Raw genomic sequence first — 25,087 nt, 5'->3', positions numbered from 1 at the left:
TTCCAACAGCCTATGTGGTCTGAGAGATGTTTTTTTATACTTGAAGGGATCATATTAATATTCAGCTTTAACTCTTGCTGTCTGCTCTGCTACCTTCCTAATCATAAATTTAACATTCCAAATGGCAGATTTTGAACCTAGGACAAAATTACACTGGGCACAAGTATAAATCATGTGAGGAGTGGCTGGAGAGCTGCCCTGCAGAAAGGAATCTGGGGCTGCTGGATCTGGGGCAGCCCGGCCGTGGGAGCCAGCTGTGTGCCCTGGCAGCCCAGAGGGCAAAATGCATCCAGGGCATCAAACACAGCAGCAGCACCAGCTGGGCTAAAGAGGGGATTATCCCACTTTATTTGGTGTTGATGTGACCTCATCTTGAGCACTGAGCACAGTTCTGTACCCCACCATTTAAGGAGGACATGCAGGTGCTTGAATGTGGCCAGAGGAGGACAACAGAGCTGGTGAAGGGGCTGGAAGTCACCATCCTGTCAGTAATGGCTGAGCTCTTTGGGATGGACTGGAGGGAATGGCCTGAAGTTGTGTCAGGGGAGGATTAGGTTATATTAGGAAAAAGGTGGAAATCAGAGGGGGTTGGACACTGGAACAGGGTCCCCAGGGAAGTGGTCACAGCACCAGCCTGACAGAGTTCAAGCAGAGTTTGGACAGTGCTCTCAGGCACGTGGTGTGACTTTTGGGGTGTCCTGTGCAGGTCCAGGAGTTGGACTCAATGAACCTTGTGGGTCCCTTCCAACTGAACATGTTCTGTGATTCTGTGGTCTGTTCCTTGTACCCGTGGCTATAAAGCTGCTAGAGAAAGGTGTCTGTGACACAGGTGCCTAGTCAGAGATGTGGCAAACTTGTAGCAGCTCAGCGCAGTGCAACACACTTCTTTAGTTGTTTTTCTGGTCAAAGGCTCCATTGCTGTTGCAGAATATGAGATTCTGGTAGTCTAGATCTGACTTTTTTCCTTTTTTTATTTTTTTTTTTGGCAGGGGAGGGCAGTAGATGAAGCCATTTGAAAGCTGCAAGAGTAAGACAAATGGAGACATGTCAAGAAAATACAGAAATATCTTGCATTTTAGTGCAATTCAGATAAGACATTTCTTATCTGAAGATGTAAGGGATGGAAAAATAATTTTAATCTATTCTTTGAATTGGTTTGTTCTTACCAGCTCTTGGCCTGGGGACAGCAGAGGTTAACAGCAGTGCAATATTTCCTGTACTTCTACATGACAGTGAGCAGGGTGATGGTGGTAAAATATGCTGTACTTGGACTACTTGCTCTAGCTTTAGTTTCAATGGTATTTTGGCCCCACAGATGATTGATGGACTCAATATTTTATTTCTTTTATTTATTAGTCAAACCTGAACTCCTATGAGCTTAATGGTTTCCACACTAAGATATATAGGAAGCTGGCTGAAGCAATCACATTAATAAATTCTTTTTGAGAAGTGTGATATATTGCTGAGTTAGAAGAATTTGCAGATATTAGACAGGGAATGATTAGCTCTATAGGAACACTGGGAAAAAGTCCTGAGAGAAGTACAGTAAACTGAATGTCAGTTACTGATATATGCTGATGAGGAAGAAGAAAAATATCAAAATGGAAGGTAGACCCAGCATCTCCATATGAAAGAATAGTAAATAATTTCTATTTTACTCAGTTTGCATTGAATACCATCTCCAGTTTTGGGTATCTACAGTTTAAAATGTGAATAAGGGTGATCAGAAACCTAAAAAAAAAATGATGTCTAGTAAAAAATTAATTTTACACGAATGTTTTGTGTAAAAAAAACCCCAAACCACTGGGGACACATGGGAAAAGTGCTTAAATATGTGAAGTGCTTTTGTGAGAAAGAGTAAAGGATTGTTCTCTGTGTCTGCTGGGAAAGTAACAAATAACAAGCTTGAGTTGTGGCAAAGAATTCTGGTTTTGAAAACTACTGTGTAGGGAGTTATGTGTTTTGTGGGGTTGGTGGTTGGAGACAGGGACCACACCCCCCTCAGATCCCTGTGACAGCAGAGAGCTTTACTGTTCAAACTGACTTTATGCAGGGGGTTTGAAGCGCCCTGATCTGCTGCTGGTTGGTGTGACCCCCACCCAGCCCAGCTCCCTGAGCAGTCTGCAGCTTGGGATGGAATGTGAGTGGTGAAGCCTTTGGAGATTTGAATCCAGCCTATCCCTGCTCATCTCAGGACTTGTTTCACCTCTAGGCTGGCTGAGGTTGAAGGTCTGATATGACCAAATTTATTTGGCAGCTACAAGCCAGCTGCAACTGATACAGGGAACAAATATCTAATGCTTAGAATCACAAAGGATCTCAGGTTGTACAATCTCCATCCTTTGAGGTTTTTAACAAGAGGTTCTAGTTAGGCCAATATATATTAGAAATGGCTTAAATACATAATATTTTGCTTTGGACAAAGATTAAACAAGAAGCAGTCTCCTGATAACTTTTAACTGTTTAGCACTCTTCAGTGTTCGTTAAATTTCTGACACCAATGTGATCCACTTATTGTTTGTTCTACCAAATAGAGCCTTAAAGGTTGAGCATGTTCTTTGTTGAGCACATCATTGGCTGGTTTCAGTTTTGGGTGCTCCTGGGTTTTTCCTCTATTTTTTTGCTGACTTTGTAACATAAATAAATGTGTCTTCTAAGAATTGCATATTCTGTGAGAGTTCATTTCGTAACTTCTGCTTGGAAAGAAAAACAGTGGAACTTGGTCGGTTGATCTTTAGGAGTGCAAAGTAAGAACTGTGGCTGCAGCCAGTGTTTTTCAGGGTGCTACTGAGAGAAATTAGTGATGAATTACCTTTAAGGGCCACAGCCACACGTGAGCCTTTTGTGTTATGATAAATCCACCTGAGCTACAGCTGTGCTTGGTGGGATGAAAGCTGTGAAAGCTGCATAGTGCCAACAAGTGGAATGCTTTAGTTATTTACCAAACTGAAAGGGTATGATTTTGTATAAAGGACCTCTTTACTCGTTCTTACAGATCTGGCCCAAAATTTTGGTCTGAGAGTGACACAGTCTATAGGCTGCAGCACTCTTGGATCTGATTCTAGCTGAGAACTTCACTGTACAGCTTTCATCTTCAAAAGGAGCAGAAGTAGAAATCAGCAAAACTGGATGTATATAATTTGGGAAAGGAAAATAAGATACTGTAAATATTTTATATTATCATTTCTGTGTCTGTTACTTTCAAAACATAGCATGACAACCATTAATGTCATTAAGTGAATGGCAGTGAGACAACCACAGTGATTATGAATGAAAGGGATATTTTGGTGTTGGTAACATAGGAATAAATAGATAAACTTGACAGCTGATTAGGAGAAACAGTAAGTGAACTGAGAAGAGCTTTATTTAATACAATTAGGAAAACCTGCGTTATCAAATCTTGAGGTATAGTCTTCAACCATCTAGTGACTAAGCACAAATGCTCTTCACATTGTATTGAATAAATGTCATTCTTTTTATTATCTTCTTTTTGAATAACAAGCCAAACAAAATGAAAGTGTTTGAGTGCCTACTTAATAAGAAATTGATATATTGAAATCACTATTTCTGTATAGTTAAGTGACATCTTTAATTTAGATATAAGTAATTACCACTGGAGCTGTAGTTAAAATGAAAATCATTATCATAGCATTAGTTTAAAAGTCAAAATTTGAAGAACAGAATCTATGTATTCCTAAGATGAATCTACTACTGTTGTTGTCTCTAGCTTCTGTAATTAGGTACAAAAACCCCCTGTTATGCCTCTTTTTATGATAATAGGCTAATAAACTCATGTACTTGACATATTCTTTTTTATTTATCTGAGTTGTACTCACTCTAGTCTCTTGAATTAGTTCAGATAAATACAGCCAAAGCCTATCTATCCTCCAGAAGTTTCTAGCTTTGGTTTGGCTGATGAGAGACTCAGGTCTGTACAGTTCTGTTCCGTGCTGCTGATCACATGTAGCTGACATTATTTTATTCTGAGGAGAGAGGATGTTTATCTGTTGAAAAATACAATGCTTGTGAAATACTGGATTAGCCTACAGTGCCACTACATTTCATAATAGAGCAAAAGAGTACAGAAAAGAGCAGTTCATCAGCTTTGGTCCCAGGAATTGTCTTATCTCCACATCTTTATTTATGTGGAATTACTTATGATCTCTGCAGTCCTCCCTCTGCTGCTGTAAATTATATAACTGTGTTATATTTTGTCTGCAGCGTATGGAAATCTGATACATTTTCCCAAATGACTTGTAATCAGACAGAAGTAAAACCGGGTTTACATGGCAAGGATTTGGTAGTGGGGAAGTTGCAGGGGTGGCTTCCCTGAGGTGACATTGGGAGCCATCCCAATGTGTCACAGGGCTAGCTCCAGATTTTCCAAGGTGAACCTGCTGCTGCTCAAAGCTGAGCACATCAGTGATGCTGGTGGGGCCTTTGTCATAACTGTTATAAGAAAGGGTGAAAAAACCTGTGGGGCAGCTGGGAGAGAGGAGTGAGGGGAAAAAGAGGGGAACAACTCTGTAGACACCAAGATGAAGAAGGAGGGGGAGGAGGTGGACTGGGTGTTATAGCAGAGACTCCTTGCAGCCCGTGGAGAGGAGCAGAAGGAGGTAAGCTGCCCTTCCTCAGCCCATGGGGAGCCATGGTGGGGCAGACATCCACTCTCATCCACTCTGCAGCCAGTGGAGAGCCTGGGCCACAGCAATGCAAGCTCTGAAGGAGGCTGCAGCCCCCAGACAGCCCACGGAGAGGAGCCCACGCTGGCACAGGTCTGCTGGCACAGGTCACCCCTGGAAAGGACCCACCTTGGAGCTGTTCATGAAGGGCTGGTTCCTGTGGGAGGAACCCCACACTGGAGCAGGAGCAGCTGAGATGAAGCGTTTTGGGGTGACCACAACCCCTATTCCTCATCCCCCTCTGCTGCCTGAGAGGGGAGATAGAAGTCAAGAGTAAAGTTGAGCCAGGAAAGAAGGGAGGGTGGGAGAAACTTTATCAAGCTTTATAAATCTTTGTAAATAAAGAAAAATAATGAAAACCTGATCAGTCCTGGCTATTACCTGTGAGTCTTTTCTGTATTCATGCCGTTTTCTCCACATCCACTGCTTAATTAATAATAAATAATTGATAGTCCAGCAATTCTGCCTAGAGAAGGACAAGCAGTTTTAGCAGTCTTACCCCCTCCCCCCATTTTAGATTTCCAAGGAACTTAGATTTTAAGACCATCTAAAAGATGTAGACAAATGTACCTTTATCCTGAAATCTTAGGAAAGGAAGTTCTATGTGCTACCATGAAGGTGAAGGAGGGTAAAATACCCAGGGCAAATATTTTTTTTCTGTCTTTTTCTCCAATTTAAAAATCAATACATTTCTTTAGCATGCCCACAGAGATCATGCAAAGAAATTATTTCCTATTACAGTAGTTAGGGTTTGTCTTGAATTGCCTACAGGCAGAATTGGATGATCTAACAGGGGATGAGTGATAGAGCACAGCTACACCACCACATTGAATATATTGTGTGGATTTAGAGACAGAAGCTACACTTGCTGTTTCTTTCAAGCAGAAAACAGTCTGTTATCCTGTCATTGTATTTGTACCAGCATGTTTTAATGATCCCAGCTTCAACCATCATTTCACATCCCCTTCTCTGCTTTCCCTTCTTCATACCTAGACTTATAGCATCACAGGAAAACTCAGTTTGGAAGGGACCTCTGAAGGGTTCTAGCCCATCCTCCTGCTCAGAGCAAGGTCAGCTCTGAGGTCAGTCTAGGTTGTTCAGAGCTTTATTCAGATGAGTTTTGAGACACTCAAATGAGTGAGGCTGCAGAACCTCTCTGGGCCATGAGGGTCAGTGCTCACCTGAGCTTGCTCCAGTTTATCAGTGTCCTTGTTGTATCAAGGGCAGGCTGCAGAACTGGATGCAGTATTTCAGGAAGGGTCTGATGACTTTTTAATAAAGCAGTATGATCCCTCCCCTCTGTCTGCTGGCCCTGTTCCTACTAATAAAGTCTGGAATGCTGTTTACCATCTCTCTGCCTGAACATGCTGCTGACTCATGCTCAATTTGCTGCCCTTCCAGCCAGGCAGTACCCAGCCTATGCCATTGCAAGAGTTTCTCCCATCCTAAATGCAGGACTTTGTATCTGTCCTTGCTGAATTTCATGAGCTCCCTGTCAGTTCATGCCTCTAGCCTGTCCAACTCTCCCTGGGTGGCAGCCTTGTCCTGGGCTTAAGCTGAGCCAAGGGAAATATAGATTGGATATTAGGGAAAAGTTTTTTATGGAAAGAGTGATAAAGTTCTGGACTGGCCTGCCTGGGGAGGTGGTGGAGTCACCATCCCTGGATGTGTTCAAAAAAAGACTGGATGTGGCACTGAGTGCCATGGTCTAGTTGAGGTGTTTGGGCTGGGTTGGCCTCAATGGTCTTGAAGGTCTCATCCAAGGTAGGGATTCTGAGCATATCAACTGATCTCCCCTAATCTGAGGCCATCTGCATACTGGATGGTTGTGCATTCCATTGCCTCCTCCAGGTCTTTGATAAAGATCCTATTGTGTAATTCTGTATGAACATCCTTTGCCATACTTTTTGCTCTAATGCAATTGTTTCTTAGCTGAAAATATTTTTATTCTTGATCCTTGTGCTCAGATGTGCATGGCTTTAAGCAGTCAGTGTGAATCTCTGTAAATTATGCTTAAATCTGGTGCAAATGAAAAAGTTCACTGAGATTTTGTGCCAGTTTTAGTGGCCTCTTTAAGACATTTTAGAAATCAGTATTGCTGTTAAGTCATAGCTTTCAGAATTTATTTCCAAGTAGATGAATGATATTTCACATCTGGTTCCATGCGAGGTGACTGCAGGAAAGTGAGGGTGGTTTTCCAAGGCTGTTTTGCCACTTTGCTCTGAGGACAGTTCCTTCCACCAGAGAGGGAGTAGATTCAGCTGAAAGGCAGCAGTTGACACAGTTACCCTCAATAAGCCAGAGAAATGCTATGGGAAATATTTCTGTGCAAAACCAAAAACTTCCAGTGCAAATGAAAAAAATCCAAATCTTGAATTAATGTTTCATTTAATATATTGTGTTACTGTATCAGTTGTATGAGTCTTTTTTATTTTTTTTTATTTTTTTCCCTCAAAAAAGGGTAGCTGTGCCTGAAGGAAAAGGAAGTTGAAGAGGCCAGCAAAGCTTCTGCTGAGATAGGTAGCAGTGCTGGGTTAATGGTAGAGCTTGACCTCAAAGGGTTTTTCCAACCTAAACAATTCAGTGATTCTGTATCCAACACCTTCCTCTTCCTACTTCTGCACCAGTCACCTTCAGGGGAAGGGAACCTGCTTCAGCTACTCATCAATTTTATACCTGTTGGTTTCCCTGAAATAGCTTGTCCTGTTTCCTGAGACCTTATGTCAATCCTTAATGTTTTTATTTATATCCTAAAAGAGACACAAAGCATCAGAGCCCTTCAGTTAAAGTGCTTGCAAACATAAAGGCAGTCCTGCCTACTAATGTAAGATGCTTGTGAATGATGTTCTTCACTGGAAATGGAAAAGATCATCAAATGATTGAATAAATTTGGCTTAAAATTTTCTGTGTCAAAGTTCCACTGTTGCTCACGGGGTCATAAGCAATGGCCATTTTTAAATATCGGAGCTGGACTTCTAGGTCACAATTTAAATACCTCTGAAAATTGGATTCTGGAGCGTGAATCTTGTTATTTCTAAGAGAAATGGAATGCCTGATTCAGATCTCTTAGCACATTTACACAGTTAGGGTCCATGTTGTATAATCAGCTGTCTGAATGGCTGCACTGGGGCAGAGGCTGAGTTGCAATCCTTAATCTGATCATGTTTCATCTCTGAGCTGCATATCTGACAGTATAGGCATAGCTTCTGATTAGCCTGACAATCAAAAATAAGGAGCTGGAGTGTGACTTCTCAGAACATGCTGGGAATGTGTATGCCCCAAAACCATTGATTTTCAGTTGGAGTGGACACTTGGCCTACTTAAAGCTTTCAGAAATTCCCAATCAAGACAAATAACTGGAAGCAGGCATTTGTTATGCTCTCAGTGTAGAGGGACTGGTGTTAGTAAGTGGCAGGGAGAATAATTGCATGGGAAGGAAAATGTACTTCAGGCTGATGATACTTGTGCTTCTTGCCCAGCTGCAAGGCTGTGATTCTGGAACAAGAGGGTATGGAAAGGAAGAAGGAGGTTCCCTTCAACTTATTGCAGCTGTACAAGTTAAGGAGACACACTGAAATAAACAAAAAAAAAAAAACCAAAAAAACACCAAAAACCTCTGCACAAACCAAAAGAGAAAATGCTTTAAGAGCAGCTGGTAAATTGAGACAAAAATGTCATTGCCTCAACCCATAATGAAATATAGTGCTGTGAAAATGCTGCTTCCTCATCTGGAAGTAACAAACCATTTCACCTGGTGTCATTTTATCTGATCTGACATGGAGACGTGAAGTCCCCCAGAGCATCTTACAAATTTAGAAGGGAGTTTGTAGACAAAAATTCTCCTGTCAGTCAAGATCATGTAATCACAGCTTCTTCCTGATGGACAAAACATTTGTATTTAGATATCCCATTTACATTTAACAAATCAACTAAACTGGGATAGAATTTCTGCATTTGTAAGCTATTTTTGCTTTAAACTGAACATTTGAGAGAAGGGCAGAAAGGTTGCACTGGCATCAATATTGTGCAAGGTGAGGGCAGTGGGGGTGTGCAGTGGCCATCACCAGGGAGCTGAACCAGGGCTGGGAGCTGCTGCATTCTCCTGGGAAGGACCTGGTGGCAGAAGCTTCATCTGGAGGGGCTGGCACACGCCTGCACTTTCCAGGTGCTGTTTAGCTGCTCCTTAGGCAGTGCTGGGCCAGAGTGCTGTGAACTGGTGCTGCAAAAGCAGCTTGATTTGAGGAGCTGGGAGGATGCAGGGCTTCCAGAGCACGGCCTGGGCTTTTCGTAGTTGCTCTTCCCAGTTTGTGCAGCATTTTGAGTCTCTGCTTTCAGTTCTGCTGGGAGCTGCTTCTGGCTGCTCTGGGAATGGCTGAATCCTGCTTTGGGAGGGTGAAGCTGCTGGGGAGCAGCAGTGTCAGCCTTGTCCCAGCTGTTAGCAGAGCAGACACACAGTATCTCTGCTCACACTTGCCTGCAGTGGTGTGGAGGGGGTGCAGGGGTGGCCTCAGCAGTACCCCAGAGGGCAGGTTCCCTCTCACAGACTGGTGCCAAAGCCCTTTGCCTGGTGGAGCCCCCACATCAAGGGGGGCTACTGCTGGTCTGTGTGGGGCTGCAGGGCTCCAGGGGCCTCTCCTGGGGACCCACACGCTGACTTGCCTGGGGAAGGAGCTGCTGGGGGGCAGTGCTGCCACTGAGGGGGACCTGGGCAGGCTGAAGAAATGAGCTGGCAGGAATCTTACAAGAATATTCAGCAAAAGCATGTGCAAGGTTTTTCCAGGGAGATGGAACAACCTTGTGTAAAATGATGGGCTGGGGATGAAGTGCCTGGGAGGCAGTGGTACAGAAAGGGATCTGAGGGGCCTGGAGAACTGCAATTTGCATGAGAACCAGCAGGGAGCCCTTACAGCAAGGAAACTCACCTGTTTCCCTCGGCTGCATGGGCAAAAGCTTATCCAGCAGGTCAGGGGAAGGTCCTTGCCTTCTGCTTGGTATTTGTGAGAGTGACTGTGGAGCACTATGTCCAGTTTTGGGCTCCCCAGAACAAGAAGGATGTCAGCTTATGGACACCAAATGACCTGGCCAGGGGACTGTAGCAATGGCATTCAACAGAAGGCTGAGAGAGCTGAATCAGCTGAGGGTCAGAAATGGCAAGAGACCACCTCAGTATTGACAACAAGTACCTGAGTGAAGGGTGTAGAGGAGATTGAGCTAGATTTGTCTTGGAGGTATGATAAGAGGCAGTAGACACATGATATATAAGAGTATATATGAGATATAAAAGTATATGATGAGAGGCAGTAGACACAGGGTGTAATATGGAAAAGTCTGATTAGATGTTACAAAATATATTTTTACTATGGTGGTGATGAGGTACAGGAACTGGTTTCCAGAAGAGGTTGTGGACATGTTGAAGACCCAAGCTGACACACCTCTGAGCAAAATGATCCAATTATACTTGCTTTGAGCTGAAGGCTGGACTAGGCACCTAATTATTCTAATATTCTGTAATCTCATATTTTTATGGAAAAGTTGGAATTTCTCTTTGTAATAGTAATAAATAGTAATAAATAGTAATAGTAACAACAACAATAATAATAATGATGATATTTCCTGAGGTCTGTATTAAGTAGACCCACACCAGGAAATTTCTTATTTATAAAAATATTTTCTTTCTGGAAAAATTACTCATTTACATTCAACAAACTGAGCACCAAAACACAGTTAAGATATAAATTTATATAGCTTTATTCAGACTGGAAATTCAGAAAGACCTGTTTAGCTGCTTTAAAGCACATGCATTTCACTTGGTCACATGAATTTCAGTGTAAGAAGCAAGGACTTTTAGATGTTGCACTATCATATAATATTATGCCTAACTCTTGTTGAGTAACTGCTCTAATAATGTCAGGTTTAAGCCCTACTAGGAGGATTTAGTCTTAGGGTTTTTTTAACTTTTATCTTGTGTTTCTTAGCCTTTGCATACTTTTGCTAGCTTATTTTTTTCTGTAAAATTGCCAGGTATTCTCTGAAGTTTCACTGGAAGATGCTTACTATGTATATTTATTTTTCAGGATATTAAAATCAAGGTTCTGAGTTTCTTGATTTAAAAATATCTCTTTTTCTTCTCATCCAGGTCAATATAAGCAGCCTGTGCAGAGCACTGCATTCATAAATGTGAAACAAGCCCGCACCATCATGTTTGGCACTAAGAGGTCAGTTTCCACCATTTTTGTTATGCTTTTCATCTCAAAAAAACCAAAATAGTATGGCTGTTGTGACTAATCTGAAATTTTTTACATTTTCTAAAAATATTGTTGTACAAAACACATCAGCTAGATATGTTACTTTTTCTATTATAATGGTAAGGTTTTCTTTGCTGTAAAGCTCTGGTCTACTTTGTCAGGTACGTGCCATGCAGGCCAGTTAGCCTAAATGGCAAAGAGAATCCCCAAGGCAAGAATGCCAAATGTATAATGTGTAAGAATGCCACTGTACTAGTGCTGGAGGACATCCCTCCTGCTTTCTAGTATGGAAAATACCACCAGGACAGCAAAGCACAAGTCTAAGATAGGTTCTTTTCTGTCATTTTAGGGAGTCTGTACTGATATGAGGTAGTGTCCATCTATTACTGTCTTTGATTTAATGTCATACCCTAAATGTCTCCCAAAAATCAACAGTTTTGAGTCCTTGTGTCTTTGATAAGCATCAGGTAACCTGTATCTGTCATCAGCCAGTGTGCCCCTGCTCCCCCCAGCCCCTGCAGCCACAGGAGCCCTCATGGCACCCTGAGACACCTGGTCAGGGTATCAGCTACTGCACCTCTGGGTCTCCTGCAGGGCAGTGAGATTTCCCTGTGTAACAGAGACGCTATAGACCATTCCCCACGTTGAGAACTCCCTGGTTTTTGGGGTTTTAGTAGAGGCTAGTCAAAGGCTTCAGCACTTGTGCCCCAGTTGCACGGCGGCCCAGTGAAATCTTTGCCCTGTGCAGCAGCAGAGCTCCTTTAATCTGGCACCTGGAGAAACACCTCACTCTTCTGAATTGTTGTGAACGGGGAGGCTGCCTTGCCCTTAAGAGGCACATTTGAAGAAGCATCTTGCATGTCTGCAGGAGTGAGAGGTGGCAAATGATAAGAAAAATCTGCTTGTTTTTCTGAAGCTCCTGCTTGGGTTGCAGGAGGTTTCAGAGTGAGCTGCAGCCCTGCTGGGCTCCCCAGCTCCTGCGCTCCCGCTCACACGGCCACGAATTCAGCTCTGTGTCTGGCTGAAGGGGGACTGGCAGCCAGCTCCAGACTGATACCTTGTATACAAGATGCATATGTAATACATTTTTAGGGTATCTTTCCAGGAAAATGAAACTTTGTGTTTTTAGATAAGGACAGAATCCGTTGTTTTGTCAGTGTGATGGGTATGAGATAACTGCTGTGATGGATATGAGATAACTGGGTACAGTAACAATCAAACACTTCCCATTTGAGGATTTATGCTTTTAATTAATTGTCTTTGCAGAATATTAGCACTCAAGTAAATCAAAGGCATTGTACTAAGTGACATAATTTATTATATTACATTGTATTTAGGTGGGCTAGTTATTTTTTCCAGTGTATAGTTTAACCTGTTATGAACTCTCTATGGCCTGAGCTAAATTTTTTTTCCCTCCTAGGATCACCTCTTTATCTTAGTGTTATAAAGAAATGGCAAAATTAAGAATTTTTTTATTAGTAGGCTTGAAATTTTATTTTTTTTATCTTTTTCCTCACAAATTTAATCTTGATTACTATGCAAATGAAAATTCCTCATAAAGAATATTACAAACAATGTGAAATTCTCTTCCATATCTACAAACAAGGTTTTATGAAAAAAAGTACATTTGGGGAGCAGAAGATCTTTGTTTCTCTGCTGTACCATGTTCTGCTATGCCTCACTTTATGCAGATTCTCAGTTTGCAATAAATAAAAGGAGGAAAAGAGTCACAGTAGACCTCCATAACAGTAGCCTTCTATGTGTAGATGAGGACATTACAATTACAAGTATTCTTGAGATTAGTACCATGTTTTAGTTAGACAGTGATTGAACACTTGTCAGATATTCTGTTCTAACTATTGCAGTATGTTTTGAACTTAATTTTAATAGAGAACCATTTATTGTGATCAAGAAAATCTTGAGGTTCTGTTGATTATTTTTAAAGGCTGTAAATGCCTATAAATAAACTGCCTCTGTTGACGGTTTTTGAAATTTTAGTTTGATACATTAGTTCTTTTCCTAAAAAAAATATTGTATTCATTTGGAGATATAATGAAGAACAAATGTATTTTTCTGGAGGAAAGGATAACTTAAGATTTATTTTCTTGCAAAATTTGGTTTTAATTCATTCTAATAGTACATTACTAATTATAATCTCCATGACACTTTTCATGAAATTGCATAACTTTGACTCAAAAATAGAGTTATCTCCTGTCACCAGATCTATGGAAGTTGTCAGGTGTATATTGCATCTCAACTGCTTTTTCATTGAAAATTTTCTCTTAACTTTTGCATATAAAGTTAATTTTTAGGGGATAATCCCTGTTGGATGGGCTGGTAAAAGTGACTCTCCAATCACAATAGCTTTGAAAAATTTTGTATGTGAGGCAGATATTTCTCAGCTGCTTTATGAGAGACTGTTGCTAATGGGAACTGACAAAGCTAACAAAGAGGTGAATTCCTCTTAATTTCAGCTTAATTTGAGAGCTGATGCCATAATTTTAAATGCTGAACTGTTGTTCTCTGTGTTGTTATTGTGTTCTCTTCTCACCCATTGCTCTATTGTGCTATTTTTTTCTCCAATTAATTTAATCTGCAATAAACACCAGCACTGAAATAGCAGAGGTCAGTACATATTCCAATGAGTTCCTGTGTATTGTATTATTCATGTTTTATACTTACTGCCATCTTTCAAGAGCAATTGCTGATACCATTCTCCTCAAGTGGAACACAAAAGTGTTTCAATAACTTTAGGGAAGGGATTTTTACTTTGTGGGAACCAGCCTTATGTATGGAAGAAGCACAGCAAAGAGAGGCCCCAAATCAGTGCATCCCCAGGATCTGCAAGGTCGGTCTTGTTGGAACCCTGGATACTAAGAATTTTAAACTTTCTGTGCTGAAAGGCACAGAGCCACAAGAGAACACTGAATTTGACCTAAGACTGTAGAGAAGGCTCCCAAAATTGATTAATAACGCTGGGATTATGGGTGTGTAATTAATTAGAAGTGTGATGTCACAGAGTGAAAACACTTAGATTTAAGATTTTAGTAGGTAGTAATATATGAGAGCCAAGGTAGAAGGTCTGACTGTCTGCCTACCACTGTTATCATGATGTTTAGGGATGTTGTATTTGCAGGGAGACCCGTGGCAGAGCGGAATGATGAATCTGACTCCATGTTCTCAAAAGGCTAATTTATTATTTTATGATACTTTATTGTATTGAAGAATACTATACTACACTATACTGAAGAATATATATAAGAATGTATATATACTGAAGAATACAGAAAGGATAGTTATACCATGCTAAAAAGATACTACTGAAAACTCATTACTCTTTCCAGAGTCCCAACACAGCTTGGCCCTGATTGGCCAATGAGTGGAAACAACTCACACCAGAATCCAGTGAAACAATCAGCTGTGGGTAAACAACCTCCAAACACATTCCACATGTGAGCACATCACAGGAGAAGCAAATGAGATAAGAATTGTTTTCCTTTTTCTTGGAGGCTTCTCAGGAGAAAAATCTGGGGCAAAGAGATTTTTCCAGAGAATGTGGATGCCACACAGGGATATTCTTATCTAGAGTTATTTATGTTCTGTAGTTTGGAAACCTCAGGTTGTATAGCTCATTTAAACTGTCCATGCAACTGGAGAGTATTTCTCCTGCTTGGCTCACTCAGCTTTCTTTTCCTTCTCTAGCCTAGATTGGAATACTTCAAAAGATAGCCTAAGTGACAAATCCAGCCCTCAGAGCCAAGCCATTTGGTCCCTAAATGAGTTTAGCAGATTGAAGGAAGCAATTGTGAGAAGCAGGATGTGAGGAGTACGAGGACATTTGCTGAAGTGTGCGTGTGATAGTGCTCTGTTCCAGGAGCTGCATCCATTTGTGCCTTCGTTAAGAGCCTTGCACATGGTATATGTTCTAGTTAGTCTTGCAGAGAATACCACATTGGTCCTGTAAGTCCACTAGTCCTGAGGGTCCACTAGTACCTCTGGGTAGTTAGAAATTAGCTGCCACATCCAACTCTGTCTGTTTGCTGCAAGAAGTATGGTGCCTCATTCTCCTCCTTTGGTTTGAACCTCAGGAAGGTCCATAGGGCTGAGAGAGTGGCTCTTGTGTGATCTGCTGCCAGCACTTAGGCTGTTGAGGGCTAGTCTTACCAGGTTTAACTCAAGCTATTTTGGAGAAAGAAAAAAAAAAAAGAGGAAAGGACTCTGATTTCTAGGGACTCTGATTACCCTGATAAGATCTCAGCATTTTAACTGTACTCTTTTTTGTGGAGAGCGTTTTATTTACATTTAGGATGTGATTCCAGCCTCAGGCACTGTGGCCAGGGCAGCTGGTAGCTTCTGCTGGGTGCTGGTGGCTGGTTTGGTGCTTTGTGATGGTTGGCCAGGTCAGTCTTGGCCAGTGGTCCAAGAGTTTCATAACACAGCATTTGTTTCTGGAGGCAAATTGTTTTCTTTCCAAATTGTACTCCAGTCAGCCATCCTGGAAAGCTGCAGTCAATTTTCTTAGGCCAGGTCTGTCAGCAGCAATTTGAGTCCTGTGATAAATAGAAAACAAACCTCTCTTCCAGTGTCTAATTATATTGCCATGTTTATAAACTTAGATAATAGTTAAGCTGGACAAATAGTATGATTGGTATAGGAGGATGATGAGATTTGGAAAGACACATCAGCTTTTTAGTCACTGACAATTACTGACTTTCTCATATCTAGTTTTGATTAGAAAGTTAAGGAAATAATGTTTATTTATTTTATAAACTCCTGATATGAACAGACTGTAGTGTTTTCAAGATTATTTTCAAGATAATATAAGCTTAATTTCTTCTTTTCTTATAGTTACAGGGAGACTGTGTTCACACAGGGTTTCTAAACTTCATGGTTTCAATTGCATTAGACCTGAACTATTGCTATGTTTGTCCTGATACCCCTGCCAGATTCTGAAGCATGGCAAATGGATGCCCACAAAGCCCTGTCCATTACTGAACACTAGGACCATATGCCAAAGTTTTTTCTTTGGGATTTGCAAGTGTACAAAAATAATTATCTGGTTTCACCCTAATTCTGGTGCTCACCATCCCCTTTCTTTTGCTTTTTAATTGGAAGTGACACTCTTTGAATGAAGCTATACCATATTTTGTGAATGTATTCTCAATTACAAATGAAATTAACTATTTTATTGCTAAACTTCGTTATGGTAGTGAACTGCAAAATAATATCTATTGGCATGGACTCTTTTTAAGTTCACTACCAAAATATGAACTTTTAATTTCTTGCACTGTTTCATTGCTTAGGGATCTGGAGGCTGACTAATGTAAAATGATAAGGCAGCTGTGACACGGATTTTATTCAACCAGAACAGATGCAGTCTAGAATACAGATGTACATGGGCAGCACAGAGTGTAACAGACACAGACAGGGGTACAGAGTGGGGAACGGAGCAGAACTTGACACTGTGTAAGCAGCAGCCAAAACACTGATGTGTTACCAACAGTCTTTTAATCACAAATTCAAAACACACCACCATATGGTCTGCTGTGAAGAAAATTAGCTGCATCCCAGCCCAACCCAGTGCAATGCAAAAACCCCAATCAGTGTTCATATGCTAAAGCTTAAGCTCCAATAGAATGATTGTATGTCTAATAAAAGATAGAAAATACATATTTTTAGTTTTACAATCCATCCAATACAAATGTGACTTCCTACACACACAAATAAAGTCACAAAATTTTTACACAATCATGAACAGCTTTAAAAAATTTCTTGAAGCAACTGCATCCCTAATTAGAAAAAGTGAATCAAATCCTGAATATATTGGATGTTTTAAGAAATGAAAGTATAAAATAAATTTAAGTCTGTTTAAACTTCTCTAAATGGTTAATGTGTTCTCAATTTTATTTTTACAGAATTCTATTTCACAGTAAGGCTCTACTTTGTCTTATGTAGAGCCTTTTAAAGGCATTTACATGAGCTAACTAAATAATTTGGCATGTATATTTTGTTAAAGTCATCTCTATTTCTACAACAACTTCATGCTGTAGGTCCAATACTCAGAAGTATTTAATTATCCTAATTGTGTTTATTTGCTATATCTTGGAGTTTCTGTAGAAGTGTCTGATCATTGCCTGCAGATTATTTAATTATAGGATTACACTTGCACTTCAGCTATAACCTTTAATACCACAAGTTCCTTCTTCAAATGGAAGAAGATTTCAAAGGCTGGCGCTTGAAAATACAAAAAGAATCTTACATCTTAGTGACAGGATTGGGTTTTTTTTGTTTTCTTTGCAGTGGAATGAAAAGTGTTTATTTGTTTCTCAGTTGATCTCAGACAATAAATGTGTGAGCAAAACTGCAGACACCTTTCTTTTTGTGGTTCCAGATCCCTTATGCTTCAGAAGATTCAGGAGGCAGAGAATTTCTGAGCAAGACCTTAAGATATACTGTGTAAATGGCTTGGCTTTTTACTTTACAGGGATGTGTTTCCTGTTACACCCTGTTCACATTCCTGCAGAAGGGAAAACTGCTGCATTTCCATAATCAGTGGAATTCTTTTTGCTTCTATTCTAGAAGTCAGGATTTCACATGAATTTTCTAATAATGGTCTTTAGCAAGAGTATGCAGGATAAGGAAAATGTTTTGTTTTTCTTTTTAAAAACTGCATTTGCAGGAAAAATATGCCAAGATATAAACTGAAGGTCAGTCTTGCTGAAAGATGAATTCAGTTGAAGGCACTCATGCCCCAATTCAGTCATTTCTGCAGGCACAGGAAAGCATGAAGAAATTTCCCAGGCAAGGATGAACTTTTCCTCATGCTCAGATTTCATGCTGAGCTTGGGCCTCAGTGCCCTGCAGATATCTCCTGTTAGTGGTATATATCTAGTCTTAGCAGAGCTGCTCCTGGTAGATTCTGCTGCAAAAATAGCTTAGTAACATTTCTCTGATTGTTAGGAAATGAAATCTGTAGATTAGAGAATTATTATTGCTGCTACATGTGAAACTTACTCTTAATTTGAAACCACTCTTGTTTAATTCCAACTTCAATGTGAAAAGCACCCATGTGACAATCAGCACTTAACAGAGCTAAGTGGCATCATCCAACTTCTGCTGCATTTTCATATGGAAGAATGGCTATACTGGTGGTCAGAAATACATTTTCTCTCAGGGTTAGCTTGCCAGATGCATCTCTGAAGCCTTCTGAAGCAGAACTGGTACCATATAATGAAAGCAGTTGCTGTGTCTTACAGACTTTTTCAGATGCTTCTGGCAATTGCATGAATTCTCAGATGTCTCCCTTTTTTTGGATGCTTTTTAAAATCCCTGTTTACAGGGACAACACTGTATCAGACTGAAAGGCTTTTCTCCCTGTTCTTTATTTCTTAACAAAAATCCCAATATCCTGATAAAAACCAGATCTCATTTCACAATGTGCTATATCTGCATCCTGCTTGTATATGTACAAAATCCCCAGGTTAAGTTTTCAGCATGGTGAATAATGGATATCTGCACAAGTCCCATGCTTTGTTAATGGGATTTTTTTTATGCTGCTCCCCGATACCTTTTTAAACACTCACACTGGTGATGTATTTTATTATGGTCTTATAGAAGACACTTTGGTAAAGTGTATTCTGATTCTGTATTCAGCAACATGAATCAGTCCCAGGGAACGGGCCCAGCTCACTGTCTGTGTCTGCGCTGTATTGCTGCAGACAGTGGTCATGGGCTGTTGGCTCCTTTTTTATGTGGCCATAAATTGCCTGTTTTGCTGACACTTTAAAGTAAATGAAGGATAGTATCAGCACTGCTGGCTTTCTGGCAGGAAGCCTAAGAGCAACTTGGTATACCTTGTGTGCCTAACTAATGCCACTTCAGTGGAAGGTTTTAATTAAGTGCATGTCTGTGTGTGCAGAGAAGAAACCAAAGGCATTTGGTAAAAAGAAAGTGTATCTGCTCCAGAGTCACTGAGGAGAAATTTGGTGGGAGCACTAAATGGCTTTCAATTAATTGGAAAATGTTTTCTTAAATGTTATCAGAAAAGACAAAAAATCAGTCTGAAGGGAAGACTATAATATTATTCTGTAGATCTAACCCATTTGCCCCATACTTGTAAGATGTCATAGTAGTTCAAGTTAGAAGGAGGAGTAGAAGTTGTAAAACTAATCTGATATGCTGGATTTTATCAAGATCCCTAATTGTAGTTATGAGAAGAACACTGGAAACTGATCTGGAGCCAATATTTTTGATTTGTCCTTTCTGTAGCAGTTTCTAATCTTGCAAACATCCAAAAATCCATTAATACAAGTAAAATTTTTATAGCAAATATTTTATAACCAGGTAGCCATATTAAAACTCTAGCTGTTGAAATTGAACTTATCACATGGGAATTTCATCCTGATTTCCTCATTCTCACAGTTACACGAAAAAAAGTGCACTCAGTTCTCTTCAGACTGTCTAGAGGGATTGCTCTTTATGAAAAAGAGAAGGTCTAAGGAGCAGAGATAATTCATTTACCACTAGATATGGTCCATGATTTATTTTGGATAATGTTTGGCATATAATTTATTGTTCTATCTGCATTACAGCAAAGCTCAAAGCAGGCAACCTTTTTTTTTGTGCAGGGCTTGTTACATCATACTGTATTTGCCTTAATCCCTATAATCTTTTTAAGGCTTCAATACAGAGTGCTTTCCACCCTTTTATCCATCTTTCAACCAAGGTAGAAACCTGCTTTATTGGTCACTAAATATTTTTCCAGAAGAAATGAAGTTTTCTCAACACTCAGTCTGAAACTTTGCAACAAACTCTATGAGGAGCTAGAGATGACCACACAGTCTTAACTTTTGTCCCTGTTTGATCTTCCATCTCTGATGTAACTATGAGTTATTTTTTGCATTAAATAACCACAGTGAAAGAACAACACTTAAGCCTTGTCACGGCAAACTCGTTTGTTCCCCTGTATGACATATTAGATTAAAATAATGTTCTTCTGTGTACTGTCAGATAAAAGCTTCCCCCATTCCCAAAGCCCCATTTTTTTTGTTGTTTGTTTGTTTCTTAACGTGAACAAGGTTATTTTCTGTTCACAGAATTATATGTCTGATTTCCTAATATTACAGAGATGTGACTCCTGGGACTGGAGTGTTGGAATGGAAGGATACATGCTCTGTAGGAAGGACAGGAAGGGAAGATGAGTAGGGGCATCACCCTTTATGTCAATGACCATGTCCATGTACAGCTGTACATGGAGCTCTGGGATGGATGAAGAGCTGGCCAATGGCTTGTGGGTCAGGACTATAGGCAGGGCAGGGACAGGTGACATTATAAGGTTTGCTACAGGCCACCCAACCAGGAAAACCTAGTGGATGAGGCCCTCTGAGATAGAGTAGCAGCCTCATATTCTTACAAGCCCTGGCTCTTATGGGGGGCCTCCACCACCCTGATATCTTCTGGAGGGAGAACTTAGCAGGGCATAAACAATTTAGGAGGTTCCTGGAAAGCATCCCTTCCTTCTCCAAGGGATAGAGGAGCCAGCAAGGAGGAGGGGAATGTGGAACCCAAGGGCAGCCTTGTCTCCAGTGGCCATGAAATGGTGGAGCTCAATACCCTTTAGGGCAGCAGGGTGAGTGCACAGCAATCTCACTGCCCTAGACTCCAGGAAAGGAGACCTTGTCCCTCTTGAAGCACTCCTCTTGGTAGAATACCATGGCATAAAGACTCATAGGGAAGAGGAAATAAAGAAAACTGCTTGATATTCAAAGATCACCTTCAAACTCAGCAGAGATGCAGCCTAACAAATAGGAAATCAGGCAAAAATGTTTGGAGGCTTCTGTGGATGAACAAGAAGCTTCTGTGTAAACTCAAACTCAGAAAAGAGTGTGCAAGCAAGGGCTCTTGTCTTAGGACAGATGCAGAGAAATTGTCTGGGCAATCAGGGGTCAAATGTGGAAAACTAAAACCCTGATAGAATCAAATCTAGTCAGGAACATCAAGGGCAACAAGAAAAGTTTCTATAGGAATGTGAGTAATAAAAGACAGGCTAGGGAAATTGTGGGCCCTCTCCAGAAGGAAATGAGAGAGATCTTGTTACCTGGGGTGTGGAGAAGGTTGAGGTATCCAATGCCTCTTTTGCCTCAGTCTTCACCAACAAGTGCTCCAGCCACAGTGCCCAAGTCACAGAAAGCAAAGGCGGGAACCAGGAGAATGAAGCACCACACACTGGAAGAGAAGATCAGGTTCAAGACTATATAAGGAACATGAAGATGCACAAGCCCATGGGACTTGATGAGATGCATCCATGGGACCTGAGGGAGTTCTCAGAGAAGTTTCTAAGCCACTATACATAATACTTGAGAAGTCATGGCAGTCTGGTGAAATTCTCACTGACTGGAAGGGGGGAAACTAACCCCTGGTTTTAAAAATGAAAAGAAATGGAGACCTGAGGAACTACAGGTCAGTCTGTCTCCCCTCTGTGCCTGGCAAGATCATGGAGCAGATCCTCCTAGTAACTGTGCTGAGGCACATGCAAAATAAGGATGTGCTGGTGATTGGCAACAGTTTCACTAAGAGCAAATCATGGCTGAAAAATTTGGTGGCCTTCTATGATGGGGTTATAGTGTTGGAGGATAAGGGAAGGGCAACGGATTTCATCTACTGGGACTTGTGCAAAGCATCTGTCCCACACAGAATCACAGAATAATAAGGTTGGAAGAGACCTCTAAGATCACAGAGTCCAACCTATGCCCTAACACCTCAACTAGACTTTAGCGCCAAGTGCCATGTCCAGTCTTTTTTTAAACACACCCAGAGATGGTGACTCTACCATCTCTCTGTGAAGAGCATTCCAGTACTTTATTATTCTTTCCGTGAAAATTTTCTTCCTAATATCCAACCTATGCCTTCCCTGATGTAGCTTGGAGACTGTGTCCTCTGGCTCTGTCAGTTGCTGCCCAGTGGAAGAGACCAACCCCCAGTTGCCTACAGCCTCCCTTCAGGAAGTTGTAGAGAGTGATAAGGTCACCACGGCATCCTCTGTCTCTAAAATGGAGAGCCATGGTTTTGATGGATGCACCACTCAGTGGATAAGGACATGGATGGTTGTTAAACTCAAAAAGTTGCTGTTGAGAGCTGGATATCCATGTGCAGAGCAGTGACAAGTGACATTTTGCTGGGGTCAGCATTGGACTGCTGCTGTTTAACAGCTTTGTTGAGGACATGGGCAGGGGGATTGAACCTGGCAGGCACCCTTGGCAAGTTTGGCAATCACACCAAGCTCTGTGGTGTGGATGACATACTGGAGGGAAGGGATGCCATCCAGAGGGACATGGACGAGCTTGAGGAGTGGGCCCATTCAAACCTCATGAAGTTCAACAAGGCCAGGTACAAGGTCCTGCACAATGATTGCGGCATCCTCCTGGGCAGAGGATGGATTGAGAGCAGCCCTGAAGAAAAGGACTTGGGGGTGTTGGTGAATCAATAGCTCAGGATGTGCTGACAATGTGTGTTCTCAGCCCAGAAAGCCAAACGTGTCCTGGGATGCATCAAAAGCAGCGTGGGCACCAGGGCAATGGAGGGGATTCTACTCCTCAGCTCTGCTCTTGTGAGATCCCACCTGGAATTCTGTGTCCAGCCCTGGGGTCCCCAACACAACAGGGAAATGAACCTGTAGGAACAACTCCAAAGAAAAGAGGCAAAGATGGTCAGAAGGCTGGAACACCTCTCCTGACAAGTCAGGCTGAGAGAACTGGGGTCTGTTCAGCCTGGAAAAGAGAAGGCTCCAGGGAGACCTCCTAGCACCTTTCAGCACCTAAAGAGGAGCTATGGAAGAGCTGAAGAGGGACTTTTCACAAGGACATGTGAACAAGGGATAATGTATTTAAACTGCCAGAGGGTAGGTTTAGATTAGATATAAGGAAGAAATTCCTTACTGTGAAGATGTCAAAACCATGGGCCAGGTGCTCAGAGAAGTTGTGGGTGCTTGGAAGTGTTCAAGGCCAGGCTGAATGGAACCTTGAGGCACCCTGGTCTAGCAGGAAGTGTCCCTGCCCACAGCACAGGTATTGGAACTAGATGACCCTTCCAACCCAAACCTTTCTATAATTCTATTTTAATATCTTTATTCCTGCTATTGTTGTAAAAATGTAAGTCTGAAGACTGAAATATGTAAAGCTTCCTTCTTAGCCTGTATGCTTCTTTCAAATGTATATAGTAGTTAGGCAATCTCCTGGCAAGGGGAGAAATAATTGCAACAGATGCATAGTAAGAGCAAAAATGCTATGAGAGTAGTTCCAAGAATTGAAGATGGCATTAAAAGGTTATTTACCTTGTGGCAAATAATTGCATTTTGCCTGACTTTTATTACTGTGAGAGATGAGAAATATTTTGGCATTTATTATGATAAGTGAGTTGTAAACAGAATGATCTTGTTTCTCTGGGTATTACAGAGCAATATTAGATGCCTCCACAGCTCATGACAAAGACAGGAATCCTTATTAACGACATAGGGAAAATCAGAAACCAGAAAAATTATGTATCTTAGAGTATTCCAATTAAAGTAATGAATACTGTGGTCTTAAAACCTTCATAAGATAATTGCTTCACATTAAGGTGGAGCAGTGGTCCTGTTCAGAGTGCAGGAAGACATGAGGAACATTGCCCTTGCCCAGACACTGGCTTGCACACGGATCCTCAGGCAGTGCACAGGCAGGCTCTGGAATATTTTGCAGCAGCATGTGAATGCTAACACTTTCAGAAAATGCCTGAATCCCATTTTTTTTAATGGGAAGGTGGTTAAACACTGCAAGAGTCTCACAAGATTGAATGGTCTCTCTCCTGGCAGACAATCAAAACTGGCTGGGGCCCTGAGCAATCTGCTGCAGCTGAGCTGGCTGTGGGTGGGGAGGATCCCAAGAGGCCCCACCAGCCCCAGTGACCTCCTTGCAGGGTCCTTCTTGCAGAAATATCACTACAATAAGAAACCTCTGAGCCCCAAATTTCTGGAAACAATGAGGCTTTGTCCTACTGTTTGTCCTGCTGATTACCACTGTCTGTATTGATTTCTGTCTCAGGGCTGGTCTTGGCCACTATCCCAGAGGATGCTGATGCTGGGCATTGGGCTGATCCAGCATGGATGTCCTTGCATGTATTAAGAGGATATTGGGCTAGATTGCAGATAAGGAGTAAGTCTAACTGGGGAGGACAGATTAGTTAGAAGAGGAGACAATGCAGCTGCCTGCAATGCAGTCAGGGCAGCCCAGGAAGAGTCCTGGCACCAAGATTTTGCATGAAGTTTTGTTTTCTTATCAGTTCTATGATGTAAGGCTGGGGGGCCCTTCTCTTTGAGGAGACTTTGAAGATCCTGGGTGCTTTGGTGAGGAGTCTGTTTAGCTGTGCAGCAATGGTGACCATCCAGCTAATGCTGTGCTGGGGAGAGTGGGAGCTGCCAGAGCCTAGCCTAGCACTGGCACTAGCACTGAAGGAACAGGAAAATTAGTTAATTCCAGTTAAACCTGAGTGTGACATTCCTACCCTGAGATAAGGGTTACGATTTCTAGCTGCAAACCACTAGTGGTTTGGCTGACAGTAAAAAGACAGCATTATCTTTGAAAGGGGAGCGTGGCTTTTGAAAATGGAGCGACTGGCTTAAGGACAGGCATGCCTACCAAAAAATACCGTTTTATCCAGTAATTTTTATGAAGAGCACTAGCAGCAAAAAGAATAACAAGCTGCCCCATATTCTGACTGTGTCTGTCTGTAGGATACCCAGATGCAAGCATGGCTTGAGGCAGGTGCCTTTTGCCTCTGCTGTCACAAGGGTCTCTGTGCTGTCAGAAACAGCTCCGTGTTACTTTCACTTTCCAGGCACGTGTGTTTCCTCATGTCAAAACTGCCCTGTGGACGTGCCCCTCTGCAGTAGGAGTGATGCCAGTAGAGATCCAGGACACTTGTACTGAGACATGAGCTGCTGCATGCCTCATCTTTAGTACAACGATTGACTTGCATTGTCTGAATTGGTTCCAGTTCATAAAGCTGACATTTATTTAACATCAGAGTTAACCATCAATGTTCTTAACAGAGTTAGTCCAGTTTTCATGTTTTAATAATTGTGAACAGCATGGAACCCGAGGTAGATTCCTTTCAAGATAGATTCATTAG

General features: G+C 41.5%; 1 protein-coding gene across 11 annotated transcripts in view; it reads left to right on the top strand.

Annotated features, from left to right (window-relative positions):
• The window catches only part of OXR1 (oxidation resistance 1), a 346,510-nt gene that overhangs the window by 106,641 nt on the left and 214,782 nt on the right, over positions 1-25,087 (top strand). For 10 of the 11 annotated variants that reach the window (XM_063171039.1, XM_063171034.1, XM_063171029.1 and 7 more), the window contains one exon: positions 10,819-10,897. In XM_063171039.1, coding sequence (XP_063027109.1) covers positions 10,819-10,897 — 79 coding nt within the window. Of the gene's footprint in view, positions 1-10,815; positions 10,898-25,087 lie in introns of those variants that run through there. The other variant, XM_063171040.1, reaches the window with a different exon arrangement.

Source organism: Melospiza melodia, chromosome 1, assembly GCF_035770615.1.
Source record: "Melospiza melodia melodia isolate bMelMel2 chromosome 1, bMelMel2.pri, whole genome shotgun sequence".
Lineage (NCBI taxonomy): Eukaryota > Metazoa > Chordata > Aves > Passeriformes > Passerellidae > Melospiza > Melospiza melodia.
Note: the sequence above shows the minus strand (reverse complement) of the source record. Positions and strands in the feature narration are given on the sequence as shown.